The sequence below is a fragment of the Gavialis gangeticus genome, unplaced genomic scaffold, assembly GCF_001723915.1.
Source record: "Gavialis gangeticus isolate Ggan-Ray unplaced genomic scaffold, GavGan_comp1, whole genome shotgun sequence".
Classification (NCBI taxonomy): domain Eukaryota; kingdom Metazoa; phylum Chordata; order Crocodylia; family Gavialidae; genus Gavialis; species Gavialis gangeticus.
Window position 1 is genome coordinate 30,626,218 of NW_017729030.1, and position 21,069 is coordinate 30,647,286.

The 21,069-nt window shown below is 37.8% G+C and overlaps 1 protein-coding gene across 3 annotated transcripts in view; it reads right to left on the reverse strand.

Moving 5' to 3' along the window:
- The window catches only part of KIAA1109 (KIAA1109 ortholog), a 299,447-nt gene that overhangs the window by 187,621 nt on the left and 90,757 nt on the right, over positions 1–21,069 (reverse strand). For all 3 annotated transcript variants that reach the window (XM_019522065.1, XM_019522064.1, XM_019522063.1), the window contains exons 12-20: positions 19,718–19,796; positions 17,711–17,802; positions 16,207–16,324; positions 13,370–13,525; positions 12,096–12,193; positions 7,934–8,112; positions 7,683–7,789; positions 5,033–5,241; positions 251–478 (exon numbers count right to left, since the gene is read on the reverse strand). In XM_019522065.1, the coding sequence (XP_019377610.1) occupies positions 251–478; positions 5,033–5,241; positions 7,683–7,789; positions 7,934–8,112; positions 12,096–12,193; positions 13,370–13,525; positions 16,207–16,324; positions 17,711–17,802; positions 19,718–19,796 (1,266 nt within the window). The remainder of the gene's footprint in view (positions 1–250; positions 479–5,032; positions 5,242–7,682; positions 7,790–7,933; positions 8,113–12,095; positions 12,194–13,369; positions 13,526–16,206; positions 16,325–17,710; positions 17,803–19,717; positions 19,797–21,069) is intronic.

The window sequence follows — 21,069 nt, forward strand, 5'->3', positions numbered from 1 at the left end:
CCCCCCCACCTTTGTGTGTGTTGTTGGAGGGGGGGGGGGGGGGGGGGGGGGCAAAGAGGACACAATTTCAAGACAACCGTTTGATAATTTAATACATGGAAAATTATAACAAGCTTATACATTTTCCATATATGGAACCTAATTCTTGGTGGGATTGTCTTAGATTTGAGTAAATGTGTTATATTACACTCTAAAGTTTCTTTAGAATATTGTTTTAAAGTATTTTGATGATTAAACTTCAAGAGCTTACCATAGGTAACCGCCCATGCACTTTGTACAAATTGACAAGTACAGTAATATCCCAAGGACGCAAGGTAAGGGGGTGAACTGTTTTTGCTGATCTCTCACTTTCCTTTTTGTCATTATCCACTCCAACTGCAGTCCAACCAGAACTCGAAGATGTTGACAATGACAGGACTGGGCTTGAAATTATTTCTTCAAAATCTGTGTACATGTCATCTTCTCCAAAGTAATTTTCCTGCAACATGGAATTAATAGAACAAATTAAGAAGCAGGTGGGACTATATCTGCAGTTAGCAGCATCGTGAAACACAAATCTAAGCTTCACTCTATATCCTATTCTTATCTCCTAATCAATTCTAAGTTCTATAGGACACTAAAGAATAGGTGTTATTTTGCTCACATGAGTTCTCATTGATTATAGCAGGATAACTTAAATGAGAAAAATTAAGTAAATGCTTATGCATTTTTCAAGACTCAGGCCATATACTATTTTTCAACCAAAGCAACTTCAGTCTAGCTACAATTAATGTTACTATTATGATATTGCTCCTTGGAAGCAATGCCACCGACTTTTTAAATCCAGCCTGTAGGGGTCATACACAAACAGTTCTTCAGCAGCATTTTCAAAACTTCTGTCTTCAGAAGTTTTACTTAAAAATCTTAGGAATTCTATACACATGCGTGTAGCAGTTCATAAGTGTATCCCCTAGGGTTTAAAATTAACTTTGTTTCTAAGCCTATCCCCACTCAATTATCTGAGACAGGAACAACTTTGGTCACATTCTTTTGAGAAGACTTAGCCCTGCAGGAGCCATATCCTACATTTTAAAGTGTGTCAAAATTAGAATGCATTTCTTTAAAAAAAGTTTACAAATGCTAAAAGTAAAATCAATTAATAAGTTAAGTCTCAGGAAGGATGTTCAGCTCATTATCAAATTACCTTGTCATGTTACCTTTCACAAAAAGGTGCAGATTGAGCACAATGCAAAAAACAAACAAACAAAAAAAACCCCAAAAATCTTTTGTTTAGTGACAAAATAATTATAGCACAAGCATGAGTGTTGCTACCTTATTGGCACTGGAAGGGGCTACCCCACAAGCAAGATTAATTCAGTCTTCACTTGCCAGGCAGCACTGTTGTGGTAATTTGCATCATTAGACACTTATCTACTAGGAGGTGGACAGAAATCAAATTTACATAAGTCACCAAATAGCTTTCAACTTTGAAATATTTTTTTTGTCATTACTAAACTGAGTTAGATTTGAATTAATGACCTTAAAGTGAAAAGTTCTATATCCAATTACCATTTCCTTGAGTTAGAAAGAAAATAGGTATTTTTGTTCATTTCCAGGCAGAAGGAAGGTTGGGGTTTATTTAAGGGGAAATCATCTCTCTCATTTACACAAATCGCACGAGTGAAAAGTATGAATGGTTTACATTAATACAACTTAGCTAGTTAATAATTACATTAAGAGGCTACTGAGGAAAAGTTATCATTTTTACAACCTTAAATTGTTGATTAAATTGTTGCCCTTTTCATATACCTCAAAAACTCTTGGAAAAGGCCTGAGTAAAATGTAAACACAATTGCATGACCTTATGTAACAGTTCTTTAAGACATGCAATAATCTTTTTTACTTTATCTTAGTACTTTCAGCATAAGTACTATTTGAAGTATTATATCAGTTAATACCAAAATCCTCAAAAGGTCTGTACACCCAAGTATTTTTTCCACACAACAACTTAAATATTTTCCTCCATTTTAGAAGATATTTCTTTATAAGACAAACCAGAAAACAGGCTTAAGTAATAAACAGCAGAAAAGTACCAAAACACAGCATCTTTAGCTGGTGCCTCTCAGTTGGCAATACAAAGAACTATAATCACCATTCAAAATTGGCAAGCTAGAACACAATGTTTAAAATTAAGGACTTCTTGAGTTTATTAAACATTGGAAATCATGCACAGACATGAAAAGCCACACACAAAATAAGATAACACAATCTGAAACTAGGAAATCCAATGACACTTCAAAACCATTCAGAAGGAGAAAACAAGCCTTTGTCAACAAGGTTGGACAAAAAAGAAGTCCATACAACAGAAACTCTAGAAAGTACAAACCAACACAAACATATGGAAGGACTGCCACTTATTTAAATCTTTATACTTTATCAAACTGCATGGGTAACCCAAACATGAACATCTGCCTTGTAAGAGTTCAGAAGTTAACATAACAAGGGATGTGACAGCCTGATTTACAATTATCACAGAAACCTTCTCCAGAGATCAGCAGCCCTGAGGAAGAGGAGGTTTGGCTTCAAAAGGGAAAAAGCATGATACAAATTTCCAGAGATTCACAGTAAGAGACTGAAAATGACAACTTCCTATCATACCATCTCTTATGAGTGCTACAGTCTAACATACAAAGGAAATGAAAGGTTTGTGAAGAAACAGGCAGCATTGGCCCAGCTCCCAATGATACCAAATAAACTAATTGGTACTGGTCTTAAATTCTACCCAAACTATATTATTTTACACACTAGTCCCAAGACTATTACACCATTTTAATTAGGCAGTTCTGGGACTAAACAAAGCAAGTACACACACACACCCCCCAATCAGAGAAGCCTGGATCCCAGGTCTTTTCTTAGTCCCGACTGCAATTTTGGTTGTACAATGGTTGAATTTCTTCAAAAACAATGCGGTGGCCAGTGTAACTATTCTACATTCAACTATTCTATTTTTCTTGGGTTTCAATCCCCTCAGAATGAGGATGGCTTAAAATCCAAGTCTCCTACTTCCTGGATAAGCGCTCTATGCACAAAAATGTTATGCAAAATGTTGGCACTACTACTAATGACTATATTAAAGTGACAACTGTGCCTTACATTAATGCCCAGCACTCTGTGTACATTAGGCATCCCTCTAAGTCTCGATCCTAAGTGAATAAAAACACTTTGTGCACCCCATAAGTCAGGTGCTTAAGCTCCAAAAGAGGGAAATGGGTCCAAACACAACCCTGGCCCCTTCATTTCTAATTAATTCGGTCTAGGTACCTCCTACTAAGCACTTAAGTGCCCTGGATGTCCTCTGGAGGCATTATTTATTTTGAAGTCCTAAGTCAATTATAAACATTCCATTTCTCTAGGTTTAATCTGGACTACAGCTAGACATCTATAGTCCGAATTAAAATTGGCTCCAGTCCAAATTAGCTAACCCTCATTGAATGAGGATTAAAACTAATGCATACTATGGCAGTCCAAATTAGGCATTTTAAACTGTATCAGTTAACATGCATATACAGTGTTGCTTTTAGAAAAACAGCCCTTAGGAATTCAGATAAACACTGCAAATATCAATGCCAGCAAGGGAAACGCAACTGGGTTTTGGCAAAACTGTAGCGGCCATCAGGCACAAAGTAACTCCTTTACAAAGTCAAATGTGCCTACAACATATCACCCTGCTAAGTATCAGGTCAATTACAGCTTCTGGAACAACAGTTTGGATAACTGCAACAATGTAGCAGTGCTTATTATTGTGTCCTAGGGTGCAGACAGAAGCGCAGCTCCCAGCTATAGAACTCAGAACTATTTCTGCAAAGTGCTCCAAGTTCCAACGTTACCCCAGACCAAACAGAAGTTCACTGTTGATTCCTGCTGGGAACCTGCAGCCAGGTTCCCATAGCAAAGACCAGGCTCTCTGCCAGTGCTGGCTATTTTCAGAATGGGAGGGGGAAAGGCAGCAGAGGAAGCTCATTTTTGGGGCTTCCCAACTGATGCTGAGAGTGAGAGAGGAGAGTTTCCAATACACCCACCCCACCCTTGTTAAGGAGCTGAAAAACCCACAGACTGAACTCCCTCCACTCCCTTTTCCCCCTCCCATTCTGAAAACAGCGACAGGTTGGGAGATCCACAGACAAGTTACAAAAGACACTACACTTTGAAACATCTTTATCTGACACCTCATGCAATAAAGGGTCAGATAGTCACTAAATTGGTCCTTTTTTAAGCTGTATGTAGCCATGAACTTAAGTTTGGTCACAGCTAAACTGTTTCTGTGGCCCAACTGGGTGAAAACTGTCACTTCTGTCTGCACCCTTAATTACTTCCAACCTCCTTTAACGGGCTTTTAAATGTATAGACTGTGTATAGCCAGTGCTCCCTGTTAATAGTCATCTATTAACCCTTAATTTGAATTGAAATGTGTTTTGAACTGTGTAATGCAAATCAGTTAACACAGTTTAGAAGATGCTGAGTACATCTACCAACAGCCCTAGACACCCAACTCCACCAATCTGAATCAATTTGCTGTCAGACAGGCAGGGGGCACTTCACCAGAGCAGCACAGGGCCTGCAGCAGCAGGAAGCTTCCCTGTCCAGCCCTGCTCTGCCCTGCTCTGCCATGCCAGGTCCCACTTGCTGGGCTGCAGAGGCCCTGGGAAGAAGGCAGAAGAGCAGGAAGCCTGAGCCCACAGTGGACAGCCCCTCCTCCCAGATCTGGGGGGGGACATGCCCCCCATGCCTGCCTGTGGGCGCATCCCACTTACTGCCTAGGCACTGTGACTATACATTTCAGCCACAGGCCCCAAGCCCCATGAACTACCCCAGTTGAGCAGCATCCCCAGCCCTGCCCAACTTCCTCCCTCCATATGGGGGCCTCAATTGACTTCAGACCATATCTACGATTTACCTAGATCATCATGACTTGCAAGCACTTTAGACCACAGACTTATAACCCCTCCCAGTTTGAGATCACCCACAAAATTATAAACATACTTCTAATTCATACCTTGACGCACAAAAAGGCTTTTAGTAGAGGTCCATAGAGAGTTATCTGGGAATCTGGGGAGAGTTCTAATTCTACATGAAGTTTATCAGGTGGAAGTTCTGAAGGATCAATAGGAAGGTGGCCCGAGACTGTTGGAGAGGAAATGACTCTGTCGGCAGTCTTCTGACACGGCCTTAATACAGACAGCATAGTTTCTTCCATTTCTGACACTTGTAAAAGTAAACATTAATTGTTAGAAACAGGCTAGGTCGTTCACTTGAGAAATTCTGCAACATTCCTAATATTAAATAAGTTTGGTTAACTACAAAATATTTTGTGTATGAACTGGCTACTATGTAACTGAAATTTCTACAATGCAAATTAAATTTCTCTCACCATGCCACCATGATGCTGGGGTGGGAAGGAAGAGCAGAAAGGAAAAATGAGGTCATTGTAACAAAGTATATAATATTTTAGTCAACACAATGTGCACCAAAAAACAGCATTTTTAAAATGTCTAAAGTGACAAGAAAGACTTTTTATATTTTTTCCTCATGCTTTTAAAGTAAAAAAATGTAAAAAAAAAAAAAAAAAAAAAAAAAAAAAAAGGGAACTTTTTTTTTTTGGGGGTTTTTGTTTTTCCATTTCCTTTCCAAAAAAAAAAAAAAAACAAAAAAAAAAAAAAAAAATGTAAAAAAAAAAAAAAAAAAAAAAAAAAAAAAATCAGTGAGACCTTTTGTTTTGTAGGTGTTTGGTTTTCCCATTGCTATCCATCAATAATAGAATATCAACATACAAAAACAAGATGAAAACAAATATATTGTAAGAGAACACAATAAAAACTTATGTTAGATGATCCCCTAGGTCCAAACTTTGTCACTGAACAACCTAAGTATTGCAAATGACAATGGATGTATAAACTTTCCGCTAATACTGAAGACAGTAGTAGGGCTGCCTTTTCTCTTAGCTTTGTTTTTGTTTTGTTTTTTAAGCAAGAGAGAGAGAGAAAAGCTTTCTGGTTTACAAGATTTGCTGCTCAGAAGCTACAGAGAATCATTCTAGAAAAGTTTGTCCAATCCCTTGCTCCCAAAGACACTTTCAAAACCTCAATGCAAGTTCATCAGAATTGTGCTCACTGGACTACCGTAGCTATGTTCATATGCCCACTGCACATTTTCAAGGCACACCTTCAAATTCTACTTCATTCATGTACTGTGTATGCCCAATACCTAATTTTAAAATTCAGTACTCAGAATCTAGGTGTCATGCTGAGAAGACTGATTTGCATAAAAGCTGAATATCTTGTCAGTCAAGAGATTTACTCTGTGAGTAAAATTCAGAATCCTATCACATAATAGGATATTTATTTTCTAAAAAGTTATTTTTCACTTCTGTCAGCATCATGGACTTAACAACACACTGAAAAGCAAAGTAAATAATCAGTAATAATATTATTAAAGGGAAGGGAGCTATTTCACATAAAAGTGTTTGCAAAGAAAAAAGAACAACAGGGACATGGCAAAACAAATGCAGACAAAAAAATTGAAAATGGATGTTGACCCTTGAGGGAGAGGGGTTAGCTTTCAAATCCAAGCTAAGCTGCAGGATTTAAGATTTTGAAGACAGCTTGTACACTGAGCATATCTGGTACAGGAATCACCAAAACCACAAAAGGGAATTTTTACAAACATCTTCAAGGTTAATCTTCTTCCCACTACTCGTTAATCTCTTTAATATTTGCCTTTTCCTTTTATATCTGTAATGCTAAAACCCAAGTCCAGGCACTTCCTTCCAATCTTGGGCTACTGTAATTTTCCTGCCTTTGCATCTACTTTATCCATGCAAATGCATCAAAAATTACCAAGATGACCTTCCTAATTTATTACTCTAATTACAACATCCCCTTCTCAGACGCTGAGCACTGGTTTTCATTTCACCACTGCATCAATGACAAGATGTTTCCACCTTATCTTTACAGTCATTTACAACTTAATGCTTCACTATTTATTTTCTTTATCTCTTACTGTACCTCACCCCAAAAACAGTGCTAGACTTCATTTTCCATTTTTGCTAGATTTCTTATGTACAATCCCAATGTTTCTTCTTTGGGAACAGTTATGCATGAAATACCTTGAATCAATCCGTAGCACTCATGACAGTAGAAGTGAACCATGGACAAGTTGGGACAAGTTGCATATTGTCAGTTGCCAAAAAAAAAAGATAGCTAACATTTTTATTTAAGTACATTAAGGTACACTACAAAAAACACTGAATAATATTCAAACACCTGTAAAATAGAAAAAGCACCTGACCACAAAAATTAATCTACTTGTTGTTTCAGGTTTCTTACCCTCCACACACCAAGCAATTCCTGGTGTTGACTCACTTCAGTAGAATTGCTCTTTTTCAGGTTAAAGAGCAAGAAGAGATTATCCAGAATTCTCTGCCTGTCTCACAGAAGAATAGCATATTTCCTTAAAACTGAAAGCCACCTTTTGATTTAAAATGGTGCAATTCAAGGATTAATGTTATCCCACAGCACAAAAGCCAATAGGCTCTGCAGGCTTTCAAGTTTTTTTGACTCAACCTTCAAAATCTGACTGATCCTTTTAAACCAAAGCATTTATTTCCAATTATTCTAAAAATACAAAAGAATGGAGACGACACTTACATGACTGCTTTAACTGCTCATCTGCCTTTTGTGGATAAATTGGATGCCAAGTATAGTCAATTGTGAACATAACGCTTGGTACCGTCCAGCATTCAACCCATCCAGCCCTTTCCAAAAGATAAGATACAGTTTTAACGAAGAACAAGTATTTCAAATAATTAGTTCCTACTGAATAGGGGTGAACATAAGTTCTACTGATAAATGAATTCTACAAGGAGTCAATATATATTTTATAAAGTAATAACACTTACTGTTCTTGAGTAACATTCCTCCATTTGGGCTTGCTTGTTTTTTGACCGCTTTGACATTCAGCCGAAATACAAGATTCAGGACTTATTTTATTAGGCTGGCAATCTTTTACCAACATGAAGAGAGAATATTTACTAGGATGGCAATCAGGTAGAAATAAATGGAGATCTACATCTTCCCCCTACAAAGAAACAAAAAGCAAACGTTATATAATTCCAATGATAAAAAGAGTTTGAAGTGCTATTTGTACACTGTATGCATCAATATAACTTTTTTTCTCAACCTGGGATTATTCCAGATCCTGGAGTCTGTGGCCCGCCTGGCTGCCCTGGGGCCCCTCTACACATTCAGGTAAAAGGCATGATAGGATCTAATGCATGATCCACACAATTGCATCTCCTGCCATGCCACATAAGCATGGTAGGAGGTACAATTGTGGGATCCAGTAACAGATCCCACTTTTTTCTCCTCTAAAGGAGAAAATCCACATTCTTCCACAGCAAACAGAAAACCTGGATCCCTGGTGAACAGACAGGTAAGGGCCTGCCTCCTCTCATAATAAAGTTTAATATGAAGATTAATGAGATATGCAACACTGAACATGAAAAATTAGAAACAAATCAACAACAATTATTGGTTGTTCAACCTTTTCTAATTCAACATATTTCATTCAAAGAATGTTATGTTTTAGGTGAACTAACTGAACAAAATGCAGTCTTTTTGGAAGTTTGGCAGTGAAAACTAATAAAGTTATCATCAATAACCTTGTATTACTCTTCATTAAGAGATTTCTTAATGATGAAGAAAAACACTGTTCAAATTACACAAACACAACTAAGTTGCATGCAATCAGCTTTGTTTTCCAATATTTTTCTAAGTTTAATAATGTTTTTGGATTTGTAAATATTTTTACAGTATGCTTTTTATATAAAGTAAGGCAAATATTTAAACAGCAAATTAAAACCTTAATTTTTAACATAAAATGCAGGGATTTAGCCAAAATAATTCCCTTAATGCTGAATGGATGTCATCTAGAGAAATACCCACAAAACAAAATGCCTGTATGGATGTCAGAGCTATTAAAAATCCATGTTAAAACTGCTCACGTTACAAAGTAAGCACTCAGAAGTTAAAAAGTGCAAAAAGTAAGGTTGCTTGAGTAATTTCATTTCAGTCCCACTGTGCACATATGATGACAATATTTAGCTCTTTCTGTAGCTTTCAACATTCCTTTTTTGCTTCATATTCCATATAGAACCCTATGATTTTTTTAAACATGTCATAACAAACCTTACACTAAATACAAAAGCATTAGTTTCTGTATTGGTGTTTTTATCCAAAACCTTAAGGCTCTAGGGACAGACAGTAAAAAGGCTGAGCCTAAAATTGATTCAATCTTTGCAGGTTAGTATAACCTGCCTAGGCTGAACCAGTTTGTAATTGCACAGATATCCCAGACATGAAGGCACATGCCTGAAGGGGCTCAGGCTAGAAGCTGGAGGGTGCTAGAGCAGCCCTCCCTTCCCTTCTCCAGTACTGATTTGAGGGGGGGGCATGGCCAGGCCGCACAGGACACTCTGATTAACCCAGCAGGGAGTTGATAACAGTATGTATCACCCCATTAAGAAAACAGAGGGACATTACCAGCTATCTGTTGATTCATCATGGACCATACCCATCATGTGGTCAGCTAGCTAATACAGAGACACTTCTCCATAAAGGCAGAGGGGAGGGAGGAATTCCTGCTTAGCAGGGAGCGGCGAGTGAGAGGCAGGGAGCAAACAGCTCTTCTTAAACAGCTTTTCCAAGGAAGGACATTAAGCTACCTGTTAATTAGCTCCAAAAAGCCTGGTCTTCCACAGCATGGACTGTAGCCAGCACATGGTCTGCTAGCTAATGCTGAGGTGTCTGCTGAAGTCATAGGGGAGGGGGAAATCAGGCAAATCAGTTAAGTCTGAAACTACAGTCAACCAGGTTTATCTCCAACCAGTTTCAGCCATTTTCAAACTGGTTTATGTGCACTGAATATCTGTTTTATTACACGTTTAAACCACTTTCTGATCACTTAAAACAGTTTGTGTGTAATGTCTGTCCCTAGCCTAAGTGTACAGAGTGTACCCTCAGCAAGTTTATTCAGCTATTCAGCACTGGTGAGGTCACATCTGGAATACTGTGTCCAGTTCTGGGCCCCTCACTACAGAAAGGATGTGGACAAACTGGAGCAAGTCCAGTGGAGGGCAACAAAAATGATTAGGGGGCTGGGGCACATGGCTTCTGAGGAGAGGCTGAGGGAACTGGGCTTATTTAGTCTAGAGAAGACTGAGAGGGGATTTAATATCAGCCTTCAACTACCCGCAGGGTGGTTCCAGAGGATGGAGCTGAACAGTTATCAGTGGTGGCAGATGACGGAACAAGGAGCAATGGTCTCAAGTTGCAGAAGCAAAGTTTAGGTTAGATTAGGAAAAACTCTCATTTGGAGGGTAATAAAACACTGAAACAGGTCACCCAGAAAGGTGGGAGAATCTTCATTCTTGGAGGTTAAGACTCAGCTAGACAAAGCCTTGGCTGGGATGATCTAGCTGGGAATGGTCCTGCTTTGAGCAGGGGGTTGGACTAGATGACCTCCTGAGGTCCCTTCCAACACTAATTTTCTGATTCTATGTTCAAGAAACTACTTTTCACAACCTACCTATGAGATTAGGTCTTGTAACTCTTATTTTACAGCTCAGATGCTCAGGCAAAGATTGTGGTCAAAACCTAAAAAGCTTGCATTCGTTTTGTATGCCAAACTTTAAGTACCTGTGATGTGATTTTTCAGAGTATTTAGCCTTATAAAGCGCAAAGGTTCAAAGCATAGCTCGAATCAACTTCACCTGCATTTCTCATCATTTACTACATCTATAAATACAGCCCCAAACAGCTCTGGGTAAGCAACCAGAAAGCGATGCTCAAATAAGAAGTGGTCAAGTTGGAACATTTTATTTTAAATGACTTGCAGTGTCACACTATGGCAGAGGAAGATATAGTTATCAAATTCAACTTTGTGCCTTCTTTTTCCCTAACCCCTGGAAGTATTCCTATGGCCCTGTCAACCTCTGCAATTAGGAAAACAGAAGTGTTATAGATAACTGCCTGATTTACTGCGTAACACTCCTACACTCCTAGAGCATCATCCACCCAAAGCAAAAAATACCATGTTATCATTAAATTAAAAATGTATTAGTCAACAGCAAGAGGCAAGAAACATGGTTGTACAGGTTTACTTCCTTGACAACTTAGGATAAATTTTCAAAAGGCGGCAAAAGGCATTTCCCTGAGACGAGTGCAACCTCCCAGCTAAACTTAAGTGTCTATAATAAAAAAGAGGTATCAAATCTTTTCAGAGTGAGAAGTTTCCAACATGGGCAAAGCATCATATTTCCCCCAATCCCACTCTCAGAAACTTCTGAAGCTTTACCAAAAAATTCAGCCTGAGGCAGACACCTGGTATGGAAAACTTAATCCAACTAATTACAATTTAGCATAATTATGAACAACTGAACACAAGACCTTACAACAGACATTATTAAAATATTACTTGTAAATGATGCTACCAGCCCACAACAGCAAGAAGACTGAAGCAACACAGGACATCCCATATATAAACTGAAGTTAGTATCCTGTGGCAGAACCAATTTTCAAACAACAGCCACATTGACATTTTTAATGAGAAAATGTTACCCTAGGATGATCTCTTGAGATCATAGGAGAGGGTCAGAAAAGAAAAAGAATTTCAGAATGGAATCTTAATTTCACATGTGGAACATCTTAGTTGCTTAGTGGCAGGGGGTTAATGTTTCCAAAATGCCTGAGTTACACAATCCTAAAAAGGTCTCTTTCGTTGGCATGGGGTAGGATTGTCAAAAGGATTAAAAACAGTAAAACTGGAACAGCTTGTAAGAGGATGTGTTGAAGAAGGTAAGAAAAGAGTTCATTATGGACCCTTACAGCTACATCATGAATGTAGGTAATGGAAGGAACTGCTCCTCTCAGCCAGGAGGAAACATGGCGTGTGTGCCTGAGACAAGGATTAGGGAAAGCAGAAAGTAATAAATAGGAAACATTCTTGCATATTGAGAAATGCCATGCAGCTTCTACAATTAGTATGCATAAGGTTAGACTTACCCTTAAAGAGAATCTAGTATTGCATGTGGTTGGAACAAAGTCAGTGAAAGGTAGAGAGAATACAATGTTTAACGTTTCCCCACAGGCTGCCAGATAAACTATGAGAAAAGAGAAAATAATTTCACATGGAAGCTTGTTATATTAAATGTCTTTCCATTATAGCCAGTACTTAAACATCCTACCTACTACATTTTGGATCTAAACTAATTTTAATAGTACACAATCCCATAACAAACAAAGTTTTCAGATAAATGTGCGGGCATTTCTGAATCCATAATATAAAGGAAAGAATTAATTTTAAATTAAGTTAATGGTAAAATAAAAGAACCTTAGCTTCATAGTTGTTAGAGGCTGGAAGGGACCTCTCGAGATAATCAGGTCCAGCCCCCTGCGCTCAGGCAGGAAACCTTCCCTGTCTTTGGGAAGCTTGTACCCTCTGCATTATGATGTTTGTTTCGTTTATAAAAAGGCATTCTACTTCAGTGAAATGTTCCTTCAATATCCACAGAAGTTACCAGAAAAAACCCAATCATCACACCTACTGCCTCATTATTCTTCTCTTTCCTATGATATATAAAAGCTCTTTTTGCTAATAAAATACTCAAAAAATGTGCACCAGGTCCATCATATATTCTAAAGTAGCGAATTTTATTTTAAAAGCATGTGGAAAATCAAGTGTTTTCCACAAATCAAGTTGATTTTTGACATTGCCCTTTTTGTGCTGAAATTCTAAGTCATCATCCATAAAACTATAAGGAACCAAGACGTTTGGGGCAAAAAGCTCTGTGTTCTAAAATACACCTTTTGCAATTGACTTAGCTCTTGAAAGGTAGTTCTAATTCTGATTTGAATAAAAAAGAAGAACAAGTTTCCAGTGCATTATATTTCAATATCATTTTTCCAAAATTGTTCTGGAATTTTCTATTTCCAAGTACAGGTTAAAAGCAAGTTTACCATAAAAGAATTAAAATCTAAGTGGTGTAGTAAAAGAAACGGTAATGCTGCACTTCTCTCTCATCAAAGATTCAAGAGCCCTCAAGAGTAAAATCCAAGTAAATGCATAAAGTCCCCCAGTAGCACGCATTTGTTCTTACGCAACAAGGACCACATACTTCAGGATGTCTGGGATTTAACACTGGCGAACGTTTCTGAAGCCTTACATTACTGCCAGGAAAATATATACATAGTTGGCTGCCTATACAACCAAAAAGCAGTATCCATTTTTAATGCTGTAAAACATTTTTTTTTCTTTAAAAGAAGAAAAATCATCTCACCGTTTTCTTGTTGTTTGGTAGAACAGTCAATCCAATTGTGTTGATTTGCTGCCCAAATCATTTCAAACTGATGAAACATTACTTTAAAATTCCATGTATAGGGAACAAACGAGAAAATATCAGGAGCATTGTCACTGGACCAGTCTTGAATCAAATCTAAAATGACACAAAATTAAAAAGAGACAAATTGACTTCAATTGACTAGGTTGGATTCACTTATTAACCTTGGCTTTCTGTACAGCTCACAAGTTTAAGCTGCGTACTTGTTCTTTCAGACAAACGTCTATCCTAAAATTTTTTAAAAAGGAATAAAAATGGCCAAAAGCAATTCTTGCCCAAAGTTTCCACATATTTACTGTACAGTGACTTTTCTTCACTAACATTTTTATGAACTAGTCTATCACAGAAGTTCTGGAAAGGGAAAGCCAATAGAATGCAATATGTTATTTCAAAACATACAATAATGTACTTTAAATTTTCTGTTTTCTGCTACAGGTAAATTTCAGAAATGAAAAACAAAACAGGATTACTTTAAAAAGCAAATCAGGCCAGATTCTCAGATATCATCATTTTAGCTTTAACTTAAAAGAAAATACATTTCTTCAAAGAAACATACATTTGTTTACATTAGCTGAGAATCTCAGCTAGTACATTTTTGTCATCAAAGAATATTTCATTTGTATATTAATATGACCAGTAACATGGAACAAATGCTTTCTTTTGCACAAAGCAAAATGAAACATGACTGTTTAGAAATAACAAAAGACTGAAAGCATATTAAGGTATAAGTGGAAACTGAATTGAAAAATAATTACATAGTATAAATAGGAAGCATGATGCTGATCATACTTATCATACAGCAAACCCAAAGCTTCAGATAGAGTTCACAGCATCTATTCCATGACCAAACCAGCAGCAATTACATGAGGTTGACATCTTTTAAATCAACAGCAACAGAGAAACACACATCTTCCAGACACTTGAAGAAATTTTTATTATGATGAATAATCAGAAACCTACTTAATCTGACATTTTTATTCAATTTATTAAGAGATATATGGTTTTAGCAATGAGGGGGAGTGGCGAATGCTTTTCAGTCCCAAATCTGTTTTAACAATTACAGTAGGATATCAATTATACAGCCAAAATTCCCATAGACGTCAATGGGGTTTTACACAACTAGCAACAAAGGACTGGCAAATCAATTAATGGCTCCCAGGTATATTGACTGTTATACTTTCCCCTTTTACTGAGTTTCATCTTATAGTTAAAATCCTAGTGAGGGAATTAGTTTTTGATAACAGTCAGCTAGATGAATATGGCAGATAGCTCCTACAACTGAAATTATCAGCCAAAAAATCCATGCATCAGATAAAACTTGGAATTCTTATTTTAATAATTTAAAATATGAAAAGGTCACCAACAATATAGGACAATATAATGGTAGGAAGAATTCCTTTGAGATTTAAATAATTTCTAAGGACTGTTCAGGCAAAAATTGTTTTAAGCAAAATTGCCAGACAGTCATGTACTTTTGTTTTTGTGTTTGACTAGACCCTCTGAATAATTTCTTCCACAAAGAACACAAAGTAACTTACGCAATTAATGGAAATTAAAATTTAGGATTTCTTGTTCAAAAGGTCATTCACTTTTTTTGACGTGCAACTATGTAAATGGTAAGGCCACCTCAGGCTAACCCAAGAAAGAAACTGTTCATAGATAGTCTACAAACTTGATATCAACATTGACAGAACAAGGAGCAGTGGTCTCAAATTGCAGCAAGGGAAGTTTAGGTTAAATATTAGGAAAAAAAAACACTCTCACAAGGAAGATAGTGAAGCACTGGAAGAAGAAGTTATCTATATAGGTTGTGGAATCTTCATATCTGGAGGTTAAGACCAGGCTAGACAAAGCCTTGGTTGGGATGATATAGTTGGACTAGATAACCTCCTGAGCATCCCTCCAACCTGAATTTTCTATGATTCTATGACATCCACACTTTAAAATGACATATGTTATGACACGTGTTTTACATAATGTAAATGCATCACTTCTGCCAGACTTTGGACAAGAGCCAGGTTCAAATTTAGGGTTTAAATACCAACCATAGAAAAGAAGTTCGGATGTCAGTAAGAGGTTTGCAGATTATCAGTTAAAAATAAATACATAATCTTGGGTTGGCAACCCTGCTTGACTGCAACAGTGGTTTTACATCCCGTTTCCCCCAACAAAGGGGTCTCCTACTCACTCCCACATCCCCCTAACCACGTCCTTCACCCTTCTGCCTCTCTGCACAGACTTATCCCCACAAGCCCCACTCCCTCAATCCCACAATACACCCCCAAAGGAGGACTGTCCGTCTAACTGCCTCCCCTCGCATTAGAGGCAGATGGGTTGAAGCATCAGCACCAGCATCAGCATATGGCTGGAGACTGAGGAAGGAGCTACAGAGTCCCATGAACTACAAAGCCCGGATAAGAGCTTTCAGGGTGCTACACCCCGACTCAGACACCAGGTGGTGCTGCTGTGCTGTGGTTCAACACTGCCTCCAGCTTTTCCCAACACAGAGCTTCAAATCAAGCTCCAATGGCTTCATCTTCTTCTGGGTAACTGGTTTGTTTTTTTTTTTAACAAAGTTTATGGACAGGTGTTTTTACCCAGGCTTTTTTATGGAGTGTCCATACATTTATGCATAGTTGATAATCCTAGGGCACCTGCATTTGTTAAACAACATTACATCCCCCTCCAACAGGCTTGAAAAATATCAATAAAATATTTGCCAAACATACATATTCCAAAAGCTAAATATTTAGACACTAATAAAATATGACAGTTACCTGTAAAGAAGCTTTTTTGAGCAAAAATAAAGTGATATGTTGCTTTGTAAACTTCAAGTTCACATTGCCATGTCTGTGGCATGTTCCATATCCGTGGGTAGCTGGCATTGATCTGAAACTGTGAACAACACACTAAAGCATCAGTTTCTTAAAACATGGCAATGTGTGAACACTGCTGAGATGAAAGAACAAACATATACTTTGGTGAATAATTAAAATCATTTTTCCTGCTGGGGTGAACAGAAGGCCACCCAGTTTCTTCATAAATTTACATTCTCTCTCCCTGTCCCTCATAATGTGGCTGAAGGTCAACTGTCACCTTATTTATTTGTTTGGGAACTTCTACTAGAAATTTTGTACAGTAAGCAAGTTTTCTGCCAGGTAGACAAACCATGACATCCTCCAAATACATGCAACTGTTTCAACTGAGCTGGGCTATTAAATGGCTCTCTCTCTCCTGTTAAAAGTCATTCATACTAATGAGGAAAGAAAGGTAAACTATAGCATATGGATTTTAGTAGAATTTAACAACTGGAAAATCCATTTTAAATTACACAGTTTTGTGCAGACTTAAATGTCTCTCAGTTTACTAAAAATGCTTTGTAGTATATTCTTCTAAGATATTTGCATCTCAGCAAAAGCAGACCTCATTACAGCACTCTGCTATTAAATTTTTGCTAAGAACTGGGAAGAATCTGTGAACAAGTTAGTTATGAATGCAAACTCAGATTGGGCCCAAACCCTGCAAGACAAATTGCTGCATATGTTTACACAAGTGCATCCACTTATTTCAATGGACTTATTCAAGTGTGAGAGTTTTTGCAGAATTATAAGCTACGTATGTTTCTTTATGCACTGCACTATCGTGCATATTTGAAGAGCATTTTTATGCAACTGATATACATGTGGTACGTTAAACTAAGGTGTGCAGCCTTGTGCTTAATACTCTATACCAGTGCTTCTCAACTGAAGTGCCACGGGGCCCCCAAAGAGGTGATGCAGTGGCAGTGGCCATATAAAACTGCCCTGCATGCTCCCCCTACATTAATGGCTGTCTAAATCAGCCTGAAGCAGGCTAAAAAGCTGCCTTGTGTCATGCAGCTCTTTCTGATCCTTCCCCCCACCCCAGCGTTCCTGCCCGAAACAGAAGCAGGTGAAACTGTATCATCCACTTGTGTTTCTGAGAAGAGCATTGGGGGTGCCAGATTAGGAAGTGCTGCGCAGCACAAATCAGTTCCTCCCTGCTTTAGGCTGATTAGAGCCCTAATACAGGAGAAGTGTATACACATGGCACAGCCCTACCTAGACTGGCTTTGCAGCATAGTGCAGTCTTACCACCCTTGCACAGCCCTTCCCAGCAGCAGAAACCAGCTAAGCAGCACTCAAGTAAAGAGGGCAGCACCAACAGATTCCTCTGGGGTGCCAGGTGTACCACCACATTCAAAAATGTGGTAGAGAGGTATCTTGACCCTGAAAAGGTTGAGAACCACTGCTCCGTACTTACAGCTAACATTTCTGCTTCTAAGAGAGTCCGGTACTGCATACTGCTAGTAGCATCAACATGTAAAAGCTGTCCTTTAATTGTAGGGGAGTAACCTAGCAAACAGAGAAAACAAGTAATATGATGGTACCTCCTGTTATAAAATTGTTTTGAACTACTGTAAAGAAGCACCAGTTGCACAAAATTTTAACAAGCAAAATCAAAACTAAAGTTAACAAACAAAACAAACAAATTATTTTAACAAAATTCATGAGCTGTCTCAGTAGCCTAGCAATAACAACAAAATATGTCAAAGAGGCAATTAATACTATGACACTTCAGTTCAGTCATTTATTAGCCAGACGACAAAGAGAGTGTGGTCTGGAAAGGTAAGATGGTTTTTGCACCATAACTTGCACTGCAGCTTTATGGCTGGCTCAGGATACATGGGTTTAAAGTTACAACTCTGGGTAAGTCACAGACCTGTCACTCAATTATCCATTGGTAAAGTGGGGATAAAAGCATTTCCCTACTTCATAGGAGGTCTTGAAAACATAAGCATGTTATATTTTACAGTCCCGTTCTTTTGGAATCCACCCCTAAATGCACAACCCTTAAGTTCTGAATTGGCATATCCCAAGACAAGAGATTACAATCCAATTCTGAGCCTCTGATCAGGAATCAGGACATGATCATTTGACATTTCACTGCTTAAGATGCTGTACATTAAAATCAGCACCTTTGAGAAATATGTATATTCTAACATATAAAGAAACAAACAATACTATGCAAATAGATAAACATTTTTGCTACTAGAGAAAAAGTTACCTATTCAAATTATTTAATACCAAGTACCTAAAAATATCTTTAGGCTTCAAAACATGGTAGAACTATAAGGTGGAGGGATGGGAGATACAGTATGTTTAAAAGTACAGAGAAAGAACTGTGGTCATAACAATAATGGAAGTTATATAACTGACTATAAAGCATCTCTCTGCTACAAAAGTACCACCATCTGAAAGTTAGCTGTATTATATAATACAGCTAAGTAAGAAGTAGTTTGAGAGCAAGCAACCCCTCAAATTCATAAGAGCTTAGTAATCACATGATAATGTATTTAAAAACATTTCCTTACTAACTATTTTGACATACAGAACCAGGTCCCTGGCTCTCTCCTCCAAAGATGACACTGGCCCTAACTCTCTCTGAACTTAGAATTTACTGCTTAAACCTCAGAAAATGGTGTAAGTCAGAAACAGACATCAAATATCACAAAACTATCAATTTTAAGTTACTTCTTGGAACTTATTTATTGCTTATGTGGCCCTGAAGGAAAACCCTACATCCTAATGCTTGATGTCCCTCTATTGAGAACCCCTCCTATTAAATGGTGAAAAGTTAACCAAGCCCCATCTACTAAAACAAGCCAGGAGAACATTAAACAATTTACTGTACGGCTTCAACACTGGCCCAGAGGGTAAATCAATCCAAAACAAATCTTTATAGCTCCAATTTTGTAACTAGTCTGACTTCCTTGGACATCTCTGACTAGGCTGATATTCCATTAATTGATTTTTTTTAATTAGATTAAAGATATTCTAGAAAAAACGTGTTATGTTAATAACATTGAAATATGATCCTTCCTTTTTGTATTGATAAAAGTTATGCAATATGCTAAAATATAAATAAAATAAAATTAATTTAATTTAATTTAATTTAATTTAATTTAATTTAATTTAATTTAATTTAATTTAATTTAATTTAAAAAGGCTTGCGTTGAGTACATAGGCTCAGTTACTGCAATATCAGCAAGGACTTTGCAAGATTTAAACCTGTAAAGTGTTTGAGATTCTGTAATGAAAGGCAAAAACTATGTGAACAAATTCTCACTGTTCCTTTACCTGGAAATGTAGGTCTGTCTATAGCCATAAGGGAAAAAGTTATCTTAGTCTATCCTCAATCACGTGGATTAATGCTTTTCTTTACACTTGTCTTCAGAATGCAAATTAAATCTTAGCCTTATCAACTTACCATTTTCACCTACTGTCATGGGAATATTTATTTCCAAATATGAGCCTGCTCCAACATTTACATGCACAGCATTAGTTTCCTACCCATAGGAAAGAAAAAAATACATATTATTTTTCATTTCTCATCTCCCAGCATATGCCGTGCTCCTATAAATCGTTATTCATGTTTAAATAGGATTGAAGAAAACAAACTAGCTAACTACGGTCCTCCTTGCCTTAAAAGTGTATTAAAAGTTAATGAGCTATGTACATACAACGAAATTAATGGCATACATTTACCATTTCTGAGGCTTGACAAGTATTGATTTAGGATAATGAGTAGGCTGCACAAGATTATCCTGGCCTGATGAACAGAGGAGCTGAAGAGTGGGGTTGCCTTTCTGGCTTTCACCTTCTCGGTTATAGAAAGTGTTGAGCAGGGTTCAGTTTATACACACTGGAAGGTAGGGAATACTGCCACCCTGCATCAGCTTTAAATTCTAAGGCCCTGGAAAGACATAACACCTGCAGCTCTACAAGTACTATGCTCCTCAAAGGGCTACAAAAATGTACTGCTACAGCTCTTCTCCCTTAGTGAAACAAACCTAAGGCCCTGAGCTAAGCTGGAGTGGAGCACTATAAAATCACCAGGACGCCATACAATAGCATGCTCTCCAGCCAGGGGCTTCAATGGAGGGTCACTCAGCCCCATGACTCCACTTCCCCCCAGTTTTCAATAAGAGGAGGGGAGGTGTTAGTAAGCACATGCTGACCTGAGGAATACAAAGATTCCCGCTCTTCAGCCCTGATGACAGCTGAGCACCCAGGCAGAGCTCATGAACTACCCATCCCACTCTCCCTCCCCACCTTGGAGGTGCATTAAGGGAGAAGAGCAGAGCACTGTGGGATGAACAGACCTATAATTCACAGGTGTAACCTGTAGTGCTACAAAATGAAGCGCTACGGAGAAGTTGCTATTTCATCCCATAACATTTCTGTAGTGCTTCTGCCATTTTGTAACACTACAGGGAGCATATATATCTGTTTGCTTGACCACATCGCACTACAACTATTATGCCTGTCCAGGGCCTAATTCTTTCAGTTTTGAGGAAACCCCTCTCCTTTATGGGCAGCCCCCACCTAATGTAACAAGAAGCTTCATGACATAACATTTATATAATTACACCTTCCCTACATAGGAATATCCTAAGTATGTTAAATGTTCCTTAATGTTTACAAGGAACTGAAAATAAGGTAACACTAAAACACAATATATTATTTGGTTGAAAGGAAGATTGTATAGCCTATAGACTTTTTAACTTTTCATAATTCCATATACAGATTTCAGGAAGCGTTATGCAAGAAGTTCCATAT